Below are 16,859 nucleotides of genomic sequence, written 5' to 3' on the forward strand. Positions count from 1 at the left end.
ACGGTGTTGCAATCATCAGCCAAGATCCATAAGTTCGCTGAAAACCTACAGGTTGCAGGTTTATACACAACTAAGGTTTTCGTCATCTATGCATGGGTCGGCAACTCCGAGCTGGCAATAGTTAGTGCAACACTGTTCGGGGCCGGGACTGGGTCAGCCTGGTAGAACGCAACAGGCACTACCACGACTGGCAGTACAGCGTTCTTCTGATTCCATCTGCTTGGACCGAGCAGCTGTCAATTGAGCCATGAGCTGTCAGGTCAGGACGATTGGAAGCGCAAAGCGCATTGTGAGTGAGGGAGGCAACCAAGCCATGGGGCACTATCAGAGGGTGGCATGGCGACAGAGAAGCTAAGGCTAGAGCATACAGCCTCGAGCGTTGTCGCTGGAGACTGCAATACCCCTCGGTGCGAGAGGCAGATTGCCGCAGTGTACCGACATTTGTAAGCTCTTGCGTTTGTTGGGTAAGCAGATAGCATGGAGATGCCTTACAAGCAATCTTGACTATCGAAAATCTAGTCTTGTTCTGTTCCACTTCATAGTAATCAGGAAGACTTTTTACCAGTATCTCTGAATCAATTAGATACTTGCAGGTTGCAAGTCTGCGTGCAAACAGCGTTTCTGTTGCTTCTAGTAATTCAGTTGCGACTTGTGCATTTCGATGGGCAGAGCAGGACGAATGTGCCGCATTGACTGCTTCTGTAGGCAACTAGATGGCCAAGCCGCCTTACAGCGAGAAGGGTCATGCTCAGATAACCAATGCCATTAGACACAGCGACTGTTCAAAAGCATACAGTCTAGCAGTATAGAAGCATTCATGCCGACTGCTTTGGCACGTCAATGCAGCTGAATTCTGTACTTCGCGAGCGCTACCTGTGCGTTTCGATGCGATGCTGTTGGCAGTACAGCTGTTACAGGCATCGAGACAAATGCAGAGCCTTGAAAGGGTAGCCATCGAAAGGTGAGGTGTAAGAGGGGAGCGGAGAACGGAGGCGTCTTCACAAGATCGCCCGGTGTCGTCGGCCTCGGAACAAGGAAGCAGCTCCTCGCGTGCTTTCGCGCCAGCATCCGCACCGCGGGAGAAACTGCTCGCATGATGTCGTACATTATTCCTCCTCCACCGCGCACTCTTAGATAAATCAGTCGCAACACACGGCGACAACAGCATCTTCCACATAACAATTGGAGATTGGAGAGAGGCCCTGCCTCGCGAAAAAAGAACTGCATGGCGACCTATTCACAATACCTTCCCGATGCGCGCCGAATACGATCTTTCTTCTTGCGAATGCCTTTGGCGACGAGAGGCTTCTTGCTGATCATCATAATATTCTACCTTGTACACCTGCGCATGCAAGGCGCTTTGGACTTTTGGGGAGCTCTGATACCGAAGGAGATCAACATCAAGTCATGTAAGACACCTCCACCCAGAAACTGCCCTTCTACCACTTCTCCTCACACGACCATTCTTCAATGCGTTGCTGACCATATACCCTCTTTCTCTACAAACAGTATACCGCCTGAATACCTTCCCTCTCATCCACAAATCATTCTTCCATCTCCTCCTGAACCTCATTACGCTACTCCCGCTCCTCGAACGTTTCGAAGCCGAGCACGGCACCATCACAACCTTCATCCTCTTCACCGGACCCTTCGGCCTAATCCCCGGACTCATCTACACCTTCCTCGAACGCTTCATCTTCAACCTCAACACGGGAATTGTCGGATCATCCATCTGGGTCTTCCTCCTCCTCGCCAACGAATCAATAAAACTCTACAAATCCAACCCCGAATTCGTCATTTCAGGTTTCGGAATCCCGACCTGGGTAACACCACTTTTCGCGTTACTGCTAGTATGGTTCTTGGTGCCGGGGACAAGTCTACTGGGACATCTATGTGGCGCGGCGGTAGGGTATCTATGGGGGTTGGGATGGATACGGTTTTTGGCACCGCCTGATATGATTTTGAGATGGGTGGAGGGCAAGTTGAATTTGTTGGGAAGGTTGCCGCATTATGTGAGTGTGGATCAGAAGACGTATGGGAGGTATGGCGTTTTGCCGAGTACGGCGGGGAGTAATGGAGGGCCGGTGGGGAGTACGCAGAGGTTAGGACCGTAGAGGAGGTGTGTAATGAACGTTGTTGCTGCACAAGACGGTATAATACTGGTACGAGAGGGCAGAGATGTTCAGCTGATGACCGCCCACCCTACGAGCCACGGGTCCACGCACAATCGGGCTGGCCGCTACACATATGGACAGCATGGATGCGAGCGTCTCTGACGACTCTGGAGGTCTGCTAGCGACGGAGACATAATTTACAAGAAGGGGTCGACTCGATAATAGCATGCCAGCCCCGGCAACTATTTGACCGTAATGCAGGCGTGGTGGTGGTGAAGCACAAAAAGAAGGGCGGAAGAAAGGCGTCAGAAGGATGGCGCGCGCTGGCACAGAGGATCGACAAGCCACGCACGTTGTAACGAAGATTCGAAGATGGTTCACGTACGAACGTTTGCTCGCCAGCAAACCAGTAATAGAGAATTGAGGCCTACAATGAACAGTATTACAAGCACCGCATGCTAAGTTGCAGGCGACGTGAGATCCATGCGACGATGTCTGTCGGCCGTACAAGAATCGCAGCCCGACACGTACGATATCGTGTTGCTGTGCGAACGACAGCCAGCGCATATTCGTGACCGCGTCGAGATGGTGAAACGGCGCGGGCAATCAAGGTTGCCGTGCCTGGATGCGCGGCGGGACGCGGCGTTCGCAGAGCCGCATGACGTCGGCGCGTTGCCCCGTTGACCCATGCGAGAGTAAACAGCGGAGGCTGGGGCGCCTCCAGCCACGTCCAACCTCGATGATTTCGCTGCAGCACCACTTTGCGCCGCAGGGGACAGTCGAGACAGCACGAAGGGGGACTCGCAGAGGGAATTCAGCACTGCTGCAGCTAAGCTTACTCTTCTCCATTCCACATCTCCCAGACAAAGCCATTGTTGCTCGCGCACAAGTTGACCATCGCCCAAGCGCATACCACATCCCGAACTATTACCACCACTACCTCCTCCACCACCTCGCGCCTTCCCACCTTGTCCGAGACATTTGGACATACCGACAAACCCTACACTCGCTCTCGACACACCCGCATACCACCGACATCTTAACCACTGCCGCAAAGCACTCGTTCGGCGGTTGCATTCCACACCTTCCCAACTCCACGGCCTCTGGGCCGCTGGAGCTCATCGAACAAAGACCACACCCAGACAGCTGGTAGACCGTCTCTACCGACGCCATGGCGAACGTACGATTCGCTGTCGGCATCCAGCGGCTGATACCGTTCCTGGGATACCATCATGTCTTGATGATATTGATCGCAATCGCTATTGTGTTACTATGTGAGTGGTCGCAACCAAGCACATTCCGAATGAACGCAACAAGAATACTGACGTGACATGATAGCACTTCTCCTCGCAGGCTGTTCATCATCATCGCCCGCAATCCCCAGCATCTTCCTCATCACATTCTACTACGAATCTTACACGCCGACATACGATCCCACGCAAGTCAACCCCGCCGTGACAAACGCCATTGCGAATCTGGTCGGCGATGCAGGACTAGAAGTAAGAGTGGGATACTTTGGAATTTGCGTCAACCAAGACTCAGGCGACAGCTACCTGTGCTCGAACAATGCAACCCTTCTCGCCGAGCAAGTCTCCATCGATCAAGATCCGTTGAATTTGATCTGGGTCGCGAATACGTTCAAGAATAGCGTGGTGTTTCCATACTTACTGTGAGTAAATCCCTGGACTCGGAACAACCAAAAGTTCGAAGTCTTACTAACAAACCTCCCAGCATCATCGCCATCGTCCTCGCCTTCATCACCTTCCTCCTCCTCGCCACCTTCCCCGGCTGGCACGAAGAGCACGACGCTCGCACAGGCTCCGACATCGACATCAAACCCTTCCCCTCCCGACCCGTCTCCCAAGTCGCCCTCGCCCTCATCTTCATCGCTTCCATTTTCGTGCTCGTCAGCGTTCTATGGCAACATACGGCCTCTGTCGCAGCAGCACAAGTCGCACAAGATTTCGGAAATGGATCAGTGAGAAGTGGTGTGGGGACGAGTGCGATGGTTTTGGGTTGGTTTGGATTTGCGTTACTTATCATTGTGACGATTGGACTGCTCGTTATGATTTTGAGTATTCATCTGTTGGATAAGTTGACGGATGAGTGATGATGAAAAGAAGAAAGGATGGGTATGGAAATGAGTATGAAATGAAAGATGAGAGAATGAGGATGATAATGAGGAGAGAATGGATGTCTTATTGAGGTCGAAGGGACAGCTCGACCGTGAGCTCGAATTCGGAGACGCCGTTCTCGACGAACCTCGACAGACAACTTCTTGTACAAGACGGGACTTTCTCTCGATGGGCAGATGGCGTGTTCTCCAAGAGGACACTCCTTCCGCCAACGAGCTTGAGAAGACTGCATTTGTTCGCGTTTTTGCTTTTTCTGCTGTTTGAACACCAGCGGCATTTTTGATGATCGACAAAGGAAAGACTGGTCATCAATGGATGGGGCGTTTTTGGTTATGAGACTTCGATCATGGAAAGAGTAAAGGAAATTCAAAGGCTTCACTAGCTTGTTTCGTCTGCACGACAGCGAGCTGGAAGCAAACAGAGGACTTCTGTAAATAAACGATTTGGAAGAGAAGAGAGGCAGTTCTGGGGATGGAGGAAAGGAGACTGGGGATAGAATGTATGCAACGACGATGATGAAAAATGAAAAAGTTGCAATGCATCGCGTCGTAGTTTCAATGTTCAATGTTGTCTCGATTGGCTCTTATATGCGTCGTCTTCAGTTTTTGCCTCTCTGCTGTCCTGTTGTTGCAGTCAAGGTTTTTGTCGGAAACCCCACCCACATGTATTGCATTTCCTCCCTGCATAGTTGTGCTTCTGACGTGCACATACTTAGCAGAGACTTTGTATTCGTTCCTTCCACTTGCTTCTTCGTACAGAGTTGATGAATCGTAGAACCTCTTCAAATGGTCCTTGCATGGAGATGGCGTGCTATTTGGACAGTGCCACGAGACCGTGAGACAGTGTAGGTCGAAGCAGAGACCCTTTGTCGACCTGCAACGACAACGTGCGCATTGTTGGTCGCTGGGCGGTCGCTGGGCTGAAGCAAAAACCCTGGAGAAGAAAGTGGCGATGAGTATGTCACGACTGCGACGCCGCTGTGGTCCGTGTTTGCTCCCACTCTTGTAGAGGAATCAGATCGGTGATTTCGTCCATGGCAAGCGAAGTCACCTGGAGATGTGCAAGTTGTAGTCCCGTCGAAACGCGGCCATGATTGAGGCAGAGACTTCTGGGCGAGTCGTCGCTGTTGTGCATGTCACGCAAGTGTTGCTGACCCGGCTAAGGTCTTCGCAGTGGCGTAACATGAGGAATCACTAGACCGTTCCCGAGTATTTCACGTGCCTCGTTCTCTGACCTCCTCGCTGGAGCAGACTTCTTGATCTTTCAGTAGCCGGCTAGCCCTCTCGTCTCTCAGTGCTTGATGTTCACTGACGGTTCCACCCATTGCGGCCTCCCGCTGCCGCATGAAGAAATCAATTCGGTCTTGCCTGTTCGACAAACCCTTCACCTCTTTCCTCACTTGCCGCAAATTCTTCGACGCTCGATCGTGCACCAGATCTCGAGACTCCACAATGTAATTCCCATTTTCTTGTGCTCTCTGCACATTTAAGCTGCTGCCCATGATCGCCAATGCAATCACCACAGCCAAGAAGTAGGAATTCTTCATGTACACAGGAGCCTTCTTCGTTGGATTCGCTTTATTATCGTGATACCTCTCCCAGTCTTCCCATGTAGCATTTTGCCACACAGGATCTGACGGGTCATGCCAGCTTTGGCTGAAAGGTCCTGCCGGGTGGAAAGGCGAAGGTTGTGCCCAGGTATCGCGGTTGCCAACTTCTGCTTTCCCGTTCCAGCCAGCTCCAAAACGGTCGTATGCACTGCGTTTGACAGGATCTGAAAGAATCGTATGTGCAGCTACGATCAACCGGTATCGTTCCATTTTTGCAGCATTCGAGACTTCATTGCTGCCCCTTGTGCTGCCCACGCTGTGAACTTGTAGATCGGGGTGATACAGCTTCACGAGTTTGTAATATCCTGCTTTGGAGTACTTCGCATCATGCTTCATGTCGAAGATCTGGTATGGCGTGGGGTGTTTCTGTCCTTTCGGCGCGTCCGGCCATTTGTGTTCCCATTGTCGGCCTTCTGGCTGCTCCCCGATATCTCTTGCATCACTGGCAAGCGTGCCATATCCGCCCACGCGACATGTTGCTGGTCGTGTGCTTGGTCGTTGGCCTCGAGACGATGACGTCGACGATATTGAGATGGACGGAAGGCTATGGGCGGTCGCGAAGAGAGCACTACAGCTACGGGTTGTCAAGACCATTGAGATATGTACAGCAGCTCATGGTAGGAGCATGAGCCGTGCGAAAAGAGTAAAAATACAGTATGGAAGGGTGGATGTAAGTCATGGGCAATGCGCACGTTTGAGATGGTTCGAGATGCGATATCACTTATCTCGGGCGGGCGGTCCGAGGCGTGCGCGATCTCTTGGCGATGTGTATTTCCGCGACGCGATGCGACGCGACTGAAGTCGACATGGACAACTACAACACGAGTTGAAGTCCACAAAGACGCATCGCCAATGCGCCTCTATTTAGACTATCATTGAAGCATCAGGTCTTCTCAGTGATGCTTGCTGATACGAAGCTAACGAAGTGATCACAGACGTATGACAAAGATGCCCTTCGACCAGGAGAACGGACTGGTGTACACCGAGAGAATCATGAAGGCGAACGACCATACAAGCTGCTTTCAGAGTAAGCGCTTTGTGCCTTTCGTCAAAGCACCCCCGCATTCACAGCGTGGTACCAGGTCCCTGGTCGACACGGCGATAATAACGCTCTTCGGAAACACGGACCTGCTCGACGCTAGCTCTTTGCAAAGTCTGCCACAAGCAGTAATCGAACAACTATGGGAATGGGCGAACGATTGCAAGGCAGTATCCCTTCACGTCTGGCAAGTTTTCGCACGTACCAATCATGTGAAGGTGCACGATATCAAAGGACGCCGCATCACGTGTATGAGGCCAGCATGTCTTGCACCAGTTGCGAACGATGCCAACATGGCTTGGCTCGTTCATCTTACCATTCGGGATGTAGCCATGGACACCGACGACGCCATTTCGATATGGCAAATACCGAACCTGCAAGCAATCTACATTCAAGGGTCAGGCACCAAACAGGAACTCGTCTCTGACAGAATTTTGCGGGCGTGGGCGTCAGCAGCGACAGATTCAGCAGCGATGTCCAAGCTTGAGCTGATGTTCATTGATGGACAGCGAGAAATCACCCCGCACTGTCTGCAATACCTCAGTCAATTCCCTGCTCTAAAACTGTTCACTGCATTCAAGTGTGGGCAAGACTGGATCAAAGCTTTTGGCAGAGCGCAAAGTTTAGCAGGCTGGAGTCTCTGTATTCCGTGAGTATCAGTTCGGCTCTGCTTTCAGCCCTACGCAAAATGCGTTTGGTCGAATTGATCCAACAAAGCTTCCTCGCGAAGACGCTGGTGTCAATCTGAGCTAATCAGTCATAGAAATCCTGTACAGCAGCTGATTAGAAGCAAAACAACTCGTGCTGAGTTCGACTCCGGGGTTGTATGGCCAGACTTCGTCGAGAATTTCATAGCCAATGCCAAAGGGGTCGCTTCGAGCAACAAGCCGGTGCTGCAATTGGTCGGGTTGGATCAAGCTCGCGATGGGGGTAGAAAAGCCCGCACCACAGACTTCAACCACACGATCTTCTCGTTTCAGCGGGACGCAAACTCTCAAGCTGTGGCACCTGACGCGACTGCACAGCCTGTGGCGAAGCGGCGGAAGCTCAAGAACGACCTTGGAGCCGCGAACTATCAGCTGATGACTGGCAATGTTTGACGACTGCATAAACCGACACTGAGAAGACTCATCATTCGAGCATTCGGGCATCTCACATACAACGGCATTCGTGGTGGCGGTATGTATGCGCGGCAAGATCCAACGAGCGCTAGACATTGGACTAACTGCTCTTGCCAGCGCATGTTGTGGCTTGCAAAGCTGCCGCTGCATTTCCGACACCATGCTCGGCTGCGTTCTTCGTGTACCAGATGTAAACGTCCGCATGACGACACTTGGTTCAATCTCCCATGTTGCTGCATTGCACGCCGCTACTGGACTCAACGTGAGACTATCGGAATATTCACATGTACTATCACGGTATCATGTTGTGCAACATTGACTTGGCCAACGGAGAAGCCACACGACTACCGCATACGCGGATACGCTACGGAGTATAGCGTGGTTCTTTCGCAAGGGAGATCTTGGTTCCACGATGGCTCCGATCTTGGTGTGACGACGGCTTGGACACTAAAACATCCCTGGCACAATCATAAGCGCGCGAGGAGTGTTCGTTCGGAGACAGGTCCAGCGATTGATTGTCGACTAGCATCTCACGATCCGGCATTCGCCACGCCCGTGTGGCACTTCATATGACAACTCCATTATGTATTGTCAGAATGCAGTATGATCATCATGACTTCCCAGCAGAAACTCACTAACTACTAAACGGCATACCACGGTTCGCTTGCAAGTGCTGTCCTTGGCTGCCACACTTGTGAAGGTGGGCAGGAGGGGTCACGGTGTACTCTCCGACGACAGTTCTCCATTATTGAGTGCATTGCGGCACACAAAGTCCGGTTGACATGAGCATCGTTTGAATTCGCTACCTGGATATCTACCTCGCGCACAAGCCGAATCAAACCGGATCCATGCATACGCTAAAAGTCGGGCAAAGATTCCATTGAGGACTTTACATGCAAGCGGCACCGTCAATGCCAATGACCTTGCCGTTGACCCACTCGCCGTCTTGAGAGGCCAAGAAGCCAACAACACGGGCAATGTCAACTGGCTGTCCAACGCGAGCCATTGGGGACCATGTCTTTGCGTACTGCGAGGACTGTTAGCACAAGTTCAAGAACAGGATCTTGATCGGAACTCACCTCATCAACCTCGTCATCGCTCAGCTTCTCTCCATCTGGGATGTATTCTCTGCACACGGCGTGGTACATGTCGGTCTTGATACCACCAGGCGCTACACAGTTCACAGTGATCTTCTTGTCACCGCAGTCGATAGCCATGCATCGCACAAATGTCTCGATCGCACCCTTGGATCCGGAGTATACTGCGTGCTTTGGCACGCCCTTTGCCTGACCAGTGATGGAACCCATCATGATAATTCTGCCACCCACAGACAGGTGCTTGTATGCTTCTCTTGCAACAAAGAATTGTCCACGAGTGTTGATCCTCATCACGCGGTCATACTCCTCTTCTGTGACATCCTTCAAGTGTCCGAATGATACAACACCAGAGTTTGAGCAGACGATGTCGAGTTGTCCAAAGTGCTCGACGGCTTGGTCCATAAGCTTGATGGTCTGTGAAACATCGCCAACATCTGCTTGGAGGGCAATGGCATCTCCACCGTGCTCCTTGATGGCATCAACGACCTTGTCGGCAGCGTCGGACGAGTTGGCGTAGTTCACAACAACTTTCGCTCCTCGGCGAGCGAGCTCTTGTGCAATGGCAGCTCCGATACCACGGCCAGATCCTGTGACGAGAGCGACCTTGCCGTCAAGACGGGAGGTCTCAATGCCCCATGGGAAAGCTGAAGACATCTTGCTTGGGTTGGCTAACAGAGATAGGTAATGATTGGAGAGTGCGTTCGACTTCGATATAGCGCCTAGAGGATCGAGTGAAAGGCGATTGTTCTTGGTGTTGGGAGTTTGTGATGATGATGTAGGAGTAGTTGACATCTTCTGAGGGAAAACGATGGGCCTGGAAACATATATATGTTTCGGACAAAACTCAGAAAGAAAGGCCTGGTTACTATTCACGCTTTGCTGTGTGTACCTGGACGACCAACCTTGCAACAACGAATCGACGGAATTCGGTATCGTCTGCCGAGCAAAAGTTGCTTGAGCGACGCACTGTACGCAAGAGATTATCGGCTTTCTCCATCTTCGCACTGCGTTGCTATGAGCGAGAGAGCGAAAGCGCGAAGTGCCACAGACCGCTACGTATCATCGAATACCGTTGCCAAAAGCGAATGCCAGGCCAACGAAGGACAAGTCGCGGAGAAACGATTTGCTTACCCCTCTCGGCTCCGATCTTTGCAAAGCGCACGCTACCGCTCAGCAAGAATCACCGCCCGTTGAAACGACAAAAATGTTCCTTCGGCGTCACTGTCGAAGGCCGAGAGCGCGAGCTCTTGGTGGCAGAGCGGATGTTGCAAAGGAACAAGATCCTAGTCATTTATGTTTCTATTTTGACTTTTCGCGGACTCAACAGCTTCCCTGCAGGAACCGCTTTCTCGCGAAGCATCCTGCCAGCGAATAAGACACGAAACGGGGAAAGCTGCAGAGGATTACGCAAGCCGGAACGCCCTCTCCGCTCCGGACATTTGTGTGGGGTGCCAGGTCGGACTTTGCGACGAACATTCGTGTTCTCTTTCGGCGATGTGGTATTCGTGTTGCTGTAAATACCTCATCAGCGTTGGAGGCATCTCCATCACACACGATGGTAAAACCTTCTGTTTCGCATTTCAAAGGCAAACTTGATGTCTGTAGGAAAATTGCTCGATTGACATTTTTCTAGTCTAGGAAGCTGAGCGGTCAAACCAAGCATTTCTGGGTGGGATGCCGTCAAAAGCAGCCTTGAACCTTGTGAAGTCTATCTGAACAACCAGGTGGTACTGACTTCAGGCGGTGACGTCGGTACCGACTCGTGTTGCGGTGTGAAGTTTTACAGTTACAGTTGACCCTCCATCAATCAGAGTTACAATCAACGTGATTTGTGCAACAAGTGCTTGAATCAAATTGTTCCCTGCGTTGGGCCGTTATGAACGACAATATGGTTGTTCGATGGTTTCCGATGGAAACCAACGTCTTTTTTCGTGGGCCAAGCAGCAACAAACAATGCTGATGAGCTGCAGCATTGCTCGGGCACTCATCGTCCTCGAATACAGCCCCGGAATTCAGTGCATATTTTTCCGCAGTACCTGTTTCAAGTTCATCGCCGGGCATAGATGGCTGCCAATGAGCACTGACGGAACCACTGCGCAATGCAATGCAGCCGGAGACAATTGTCTGTCAACAGCATTCAGTCCTGCAACCACAGCTGTCTCCTGCAGGCACACCAGGGACAAAAACCATTCTCCGACGATTCAAAAGCTTGCCGTGGGCACGAGAGGCCTTGTTCTTGAAATTTGAAGATCTACACTGCGTCTTGTCGGACTTCTTCACGCGGCTGCGGACAAAGTTCTCCTGAAAAAACACGAAGCCAAGAACGAACATTTGGAGAGCCGTTGATGTTTCAGAATCGACGAAGGCGGTATTGCGCGTCAGTATTAGTGATTGCTGCAAGTTCAGATGCGGAAGGACAGTGGCTTGCCTGCTCAGGTCGTCATTGTCAGTGCACAGCCTCGCAACTCGTCATGCCAACGCAGTAAGTAAGTGCTGAAGAGTCCGGATCTTTTTGCTTGGAGTGATCTTTGTTGTGATCACCGCAGGGAACTTGTCCGACGGACGCGACCGCTGTCTGCAGGAGCGAAATAGCACGGGCATACCCAACATGTGGACATGGTAGCAACACACCTTGCTTTGCCAATGGAGCAGTGCGGAGAACCGTGGTCCCTGGCCATCTTCGGTGCATCAATAACGGTCGCATAGGAAATCCCGAAGGAAGCGCAGATTGCATAGAAAGCAACACAAATAATAGCTAGCTCTCTCGTGGTCCGCGGAACTTCCCTTGAGCATTCGTTGTATATAGGAGCGATGTCCGCTGCGAACAGCAGTTCCTCTGCGCCCATCGCTTTTGTTCATGTTCCTAATCCTTAATGTCCCTTCATTCCAAACATTATCGAAGAGAAGCCTTGGGCTCTCTCCAAATGACATGACATCGTTTGTTCCCACCCTATGCACATGCCCGCCCAAACAAGAAGAACTCTCACGCTGTCGCACCATGATTGCAAGAAGAAAGGTTTCGCCACCCATAGCGCAATGAACAACACAAAAAGGACAGAGGATGCAGGAAAAGAAAAAGTTGCTATGTTCCGAAAGGAGTGATGATGTCCAGTGGCGATGAGATCTGTCGCTTAACCTCGAGCCAGCTTGTCGATCTTTGATCGGATCCCATCCGAGAATCGATTGGAAGCCCCTTCGTCGATGACTTCGATACAGTGCTGCAGGACAGGATATGCACGATCCAAACTCATCTGAGAGCCATCACGTTTCGTCACGCATGGCACGCCTTCCCGCTTGGTCAGGTACCGTATAATGAGAGGATGATCGGCCGGCAGGGCATCAATCGCGAAGGAAGGCCCAGGAACTGATGGAAACATGCCGTTATTGCGTGGCGAGGACTGTTCCTTGTGTGTGAGACTGTCAGTCCAGAGTACCAGGCCTGCGCGGTAGATGGCACCAGCCCACCAAGGAGGGCGAACGCTTCGTGGCATGCTTCGAACAATACGCAGGATCTGGCCACAATGATAAATGGCTTCCTCAACATCATGGATACATCGCTTGTGTGTCCAGACTAATTGTTGATAAGTGCCATCGAAATTCTCTCGACGAGCTAGTCGTTCGATTTCTGGGAAATTGGTGGCAGCATTGAGGCTGATAAGATGGAAGACGACGAGGTTCGTCTGCATCACTGCGCACATTGGGTTTGCGCGAAGGTATCGTTCGGCTAAGTCGAACCATCTTCCCAGAAGGGACTGGACTTCTTCTAGGCGATTGCGTGTCGTTGATGCACTGACTGCACGAGGCTGGCTTTGGTTCCGACTGGAGCGCGGTTCGGAGAAGCAAGTGAGGAGTTGACTGTACTGATGTGCCAGTGCCTGAAGAGGATGCAGTAACAACCGAAGTTGTAGTGGTGTCATCTCGATGCCAAGTGGGATCATCTCATCGTCCAGGAAATGGCGAAACAGATCGCGTAAAGACAGCGGCCTAGCACCGGATCCCACTGAAGAGTAGCCTCCTGAAAATTCATGAACTTGCTCGAAGATGGACGACCACTCTGCCGCACTCTTCGCTTGCCAAAGACGGTCAGCATCAGGCATGGGTACAGCAAACTCGGACACAGCAAAGAGCGGAGCGGTGTCATGGAATAATGCCAGATCCTGATCAACCATAATCCAAGAATAGACCAGCCGACTCTTCGACTCGTTCGAGATCCATTCTTGCCATAATTGGTCTCGTGTTGAATGCTGGTTGATGTTGGGCGATGTCGTGGGCTTGTCCAGCATTCCCGAGTGTCGTAACATGGCCAGATACATCCCACGTTGGCCCATCGCGATATCCATCTGCCACTTGTCGCCACTCCAGGCTGCCTGAACGATGAAGAGCAGGGCAGAGTGCAGTACGACAGGGTCAGCAGACATGATGATGTTTCGCTCTATGAGATCGAAGAGTGATATCCGACATGCTTCGGTCAGCCCGCCTGTCAATAGGCGTGCTTCAGTGGATTGTATACTCATTGCGCCTTGAGCAATCATCATCAAGACTAGTAGGCTTGCTGCACGATCATTGTAGCAATGCAATAATTCGTTGGCATCCAAGATTCCCTTCGACGTCAGCGGAAAATAGCGCTCGAAGCTGTTTGCGTATGATCGAAGAAAGTACTCCAGGACGCGCGCCGGTGGTAACAATACAAAATTGGAACCGTAGTATGAGTTCGGCGTATGGTAGCCCGAGTCAACACTTTGACGATTGCCGCCCTCCCGGTGAATCTCGAGCGCCTTGTGGAGGAAGCTTTGCGTGATGGCTAACAATTTGTCGCGAGTACTTTCGTGAAGCTGCATTACTGTCAGCTGATCAGCCCCAGCCAAGTCGGTGTCATCCCAGGCAGGACTCCAGCTCGCCCAGCCCTCACGATTCCGTAGTGTGTCCTCTAATCGCTCAAGGTTTCTCTTCGCCGTCCTGGGACAAGCCGAAGACGGCAAGATCGGCGTGCAACGAAACACGGACCAGGCATCTTGGGCCTGAACTATCTCGGGTAGCTCAGAGTTGACGTCTGAAGGAGGCGTGGAAGCTTGTGAATGTATCGAGCGTGATGTCTGCATGGATGTCATCGATGGTCGCTGTTGTTGATATGCTGCAGCAGAGCTTGAAAGCTCGAGGTCGGCAAAAGTTTGTTCCATCTTTGGTGTCTCCAGAGGTGTTACCAGCGAAGCCATCGGGTCATCGACAGTCGGCAATATGCTCAACATTGCATCAGGATTTGATAGCATTGTCGCATCGAACCCGATCTCCGTATTCATGATCATGTGCGGTTGCACCAATCCATCGTAGCCGATCGGCATTTGCATTTGACTCCAGTCCAACATGAAACGGGGGCTAGAATCGTCGTCAGAGCTATCCTTGCTCATAGCATTCGCAAACTCTGTGTATCCCGACAATGGCATCTGTTGCATAAACCCAGTTGTATGCGCTTCGGGAGAGAACGAACTTGGTGGTGTAGGCCTGTTCGAGGGTTGGTCTGGATACTGTGTCCCAGATGTGTCACCACTGTTGGCAGGCTGTTTATCTTCCGCAATCGATGCCATCGTCGGCTTGGGGCTGGTATCTTTCGTGACCGCTTGTTGCGCTTGCAGTGGCTGCTGCGGGCTATCTGCTGGTGCTGCCGGTGGGCTCGGTTGCTGCTGCACTTCAGATGGCTGTGTATTGTTCTCAGAGCCCGCCTGTTGTGCATTGGGAGGCACTACTATAGCGCCTTCTGCCGGCATGTTCGCACGAGCAGCATTCTTTGACACCCGCCTCGTCGGTCGTAGTGTACACCTTAGATTCCGGCCCGCACATCTTGAGCATGGGAATTTCTTGTCGCATTTGGTCTTCGTCTTTGCACAATTGCTGCAGGCAATCGGTGTTCGTCCTGCTGACTTCGGTATCATACCACTCGCAGCTGGTATCTCATGTTGTCCAGTCTGATCTTTCCCATGTACCGTGTAGTGTCGTTGTAGGAGATCCCTTGTAAAGGTCAGTTGTTGACATGAGAAGAGGCATTGAGCACCAGGCTGACCTTCTGGCGAATGACATGTGACATGTAAAGCATTTGAACGGCTTTACGTTGGTGTCTAGATACTGTCAGTAGGACTTCTTCAGTAGCGTGCCGCATTACATACGAGTAAGAATATGGCGTTCCAGATGCTCATCTCTTGTGAAAGACTGCCCGCAGTATGTACAGAACACCATTGTGCCGACGTGATATGTGATCCAACGCTGCTGTCGATCAAGTGCGTCTCCACGAGCAGAAAGAGAGGTTCGGGCAGATGCAAGAGCGATCAAGTCCAAACGAGAATCACTGGGCAGGTGGCCCAGATACGACACAGCGCCCGCGAAAGGAATCAGCGGCAGCACTGTAATAGGACTCCAACGAAGAGGGCAGGTGTGGGGCGTAAGAAACAGGCTGGAGCCTCGTGCCTCAATTGCAGATCCGTCTTTTCATGAGCGATAGATCCTGCGGCAGTTGATGCACGTCTGACATGAGCCCTGTTAGAGATATGGTTCAGCGCAGTCGCAGCTCGTCATTGATATCTTGGGCATTTCTGTTCCTAGCGAGGGCTTCGTAGTGCAAGGATTCAGCACGAGCAACCTTTCGGAGCATTTTGGCCAGTCGCAGATCGTCCAAGCCAGCGCGCCAGCATCCATCGCAATCCACGGATATGCAGGAAGCACGTATCCAGCGGCAGGATGTGTGCATACAGGCTGGCACCCTGGCTCCAGGAGGCCTGCATCCTGTGCATGGGCTGTGTGGGTACCCCAGCAATGTACAAGGATAGTATCAGCCACCGAAGCCAGGGGAGGTGCCCCCGCTTCAGATAGCCGCGACCCGCAGCACTGCATAGGCTCTAGTCCTTGGCAGACCAAGAATGGCTGCGTTGAACGCCTGAAGAGGTGGCTTGCAGCCGAGAATCCTGCCCGAATGTAGTAAACGCAGCTAGGGAACTTTTCTTGCCGCCATATATCACATCGTGCTCAGGACCTCTAGGCGCCAGCACAGTCGTTATGTCCCACACGCCGCGCTCGCACGGCATTCTGCACGAGGTCACTCGAGTTGTGAGACGCTGTGCACATGGCGAGACAATCGTGGAACGTCGCGTTCCCGACCCAACGCGGTGTCCTGATGCCACGCGGACCCGACTGAACGATAAAGCGTGCACTGCACGATCTCGCTAGCATGATTTGATACGTAGCCCATTCCTTGTGTTATTCTGGGTCCCGCGCTATGCTTATTGTTCACAGCTCTCTCATACTTCTGTCATCCTGTCAGCACAGGAGCCGGAGGCGGATGCTGTTGTCGCAATGAATAGTGCTGAGAGTTCGCCTCTGGCTCGCATAAGGATGGAGTACACCTAGCCGTGTACTTCTGGACCTGTGTACCTGTTCAGCAAGTCGTCGCCTTCCACGTCAGCACGCATATTGAACTCCTCCTGTTCAATGAGTCCTCGGTAAGCCGGCAGTGCATTCAGCCCTGAGAATACATCGTCAGCAATGGCGGCACAGAAGTGCCTCGACGCGTTGGAACGACAGCCCTGCCACGATATCGCTGCAGCCAACGCTATCACCGAACCGGAAGCGAAAAGCTATTTTCCGATCCCACAGGCGGTACGATTGGCACTTTGCATTAGCGTGCATGTCTGCCACATGTTCCGTCGGCCAGCACTTCAAGATCTCGAGTGGTATGTTTGCACGAATCTGGGCATGTTGA

At 52.0% G+C, this 16,859-nt stretch overlaps 6 protein-coding genes across 6 annotated transcripts; 3 read left to right on the forward strand and 3 right to left on the reverse strand.

Annotated features, from left to right (window-relative positions):
- Positions 1–1,225: 1,225 nt before the first annotated feature.
- Positions 1,226–2,114, forward strand: CKM354_001080900 (uncharacterized protein; the record flags this gene model as incomplete). Its single annotated transcript, XM_044806276.1, has 2 exons — positions 1,226–1,409; positions 1,510–2,114. The coding sequence occupies 2 exons, from the start codon at positions 1,226–1,228 to the stop codon at positions 2,112–2,114; spliced, it is 789 nt and encodes a 262-aa protein (XP_044662211.1).
- Positions 2,115–3,285: 1,171 nt separating this feature from the next.
- On the forward strand, positions 3,286–4,224 carry CKM354_001081000 (uncharacterized protein; the record flags this gene model as incomplete). Its single annotated transcript, XM_044806277.1, has 3 exons — positions 3,286–3,388; positions 3,453–3,783; positions 3,846–4,224. The coding sequence occupies 3 exons, from the start codon at positions 3,286–3,288 to the stop codon at positions 4,222–4,224; spliced, it is 813 nt and encodes a 270-aa protein (XP_044662212.1).
- A 1,238-nt stretch (positions 4,225–5,462) lies between these two features.
- Positions 5,463–6,452, reverse strand: CKM354_001081100 (uncharacterized protein; the record flags this gene model as incomplete). The annotated part of the gene is made up of 1 exon (XM_044806278.1): positions 5,463–6,452. The coding sequence occupies one exon, from the start codon at positions 6,450–6,452 to the stop codon at positions 5,463–5,465; it is 990 nt and encodes a 329-aa protein (XP_044662213.1).
- Positions 6,453–6,806: 354 nt separating this feature from the next.
- Positions 6,807–7,997, forward strand: CKM354_001081200 (uncharacterized protein; the record flags this gene model as incomplete). Its single annotated transcript, XM_044806279.1, has 2 exons — positions 6,807–7,546; positions 7,661–7,997. The coding sequence occupies 2 exons, from the start codon at positions 6,807–6,809 to the stop codon at positions 7,995–7,997; spliced, it is 1,077 nt and encodes a 358-aa protein (XP_044662214.1).
- Positions 7,998–8,907: 910 nt separating this feature from the next.
- CKM354_001081300 (uncharacterized protein) lies at positions 8,908–9,769 on the reverse strand (the record flags this gene model as incomplete). The annotated part of the gene is made up of 2 exons (XM_044806280.1): positions 8,908–9,045; positions 9,098–9,769. 2 exons carry the CDS (start codon positions 9,767–9,769, stop codon positions 8,908–8,910), a joined length of 810 nt encoding a protein of 269 aa, XP_044662215.1.
- A 2,477-nt stretch (positions 9,770–12,246) lies between these two features.
- CKM354_001081400 (uncharacterized protein) lies at positions 12,247–15,343 on the reverse strand (the record flags this gene model as incomplete). Its single annotated transcript, XM_044806281.1, has 3 exons — positions 12,247–15,118; positions 15,171–15,225; positions 15,274–15,343. The coding sequence occupies 3 exons, from the start codon at positions 15,341–15,343 to the stop codon at positions 12,247–12,249; spliced, it is 2,997 nt and encodes a 998-aa protein (XP_044662216.1).
- Between the last annotated feature and the right edge of the window lie 1,516 nt (positions 15,344–16,859).

This window comes from Cercospora kikuchii (genome assembly GCF_019650295.1).
Source record: "Cercospora kikuchii DNA, contig_00007, whole genome shotgun sequence".
Lineage (NCBI taxonomy): Eukaryota > Fungi > Ascomycota > Dothideomycetes > Mycosphaerellales > Mycosphaerellaceae > Cercospora > Cercospora kikuchii.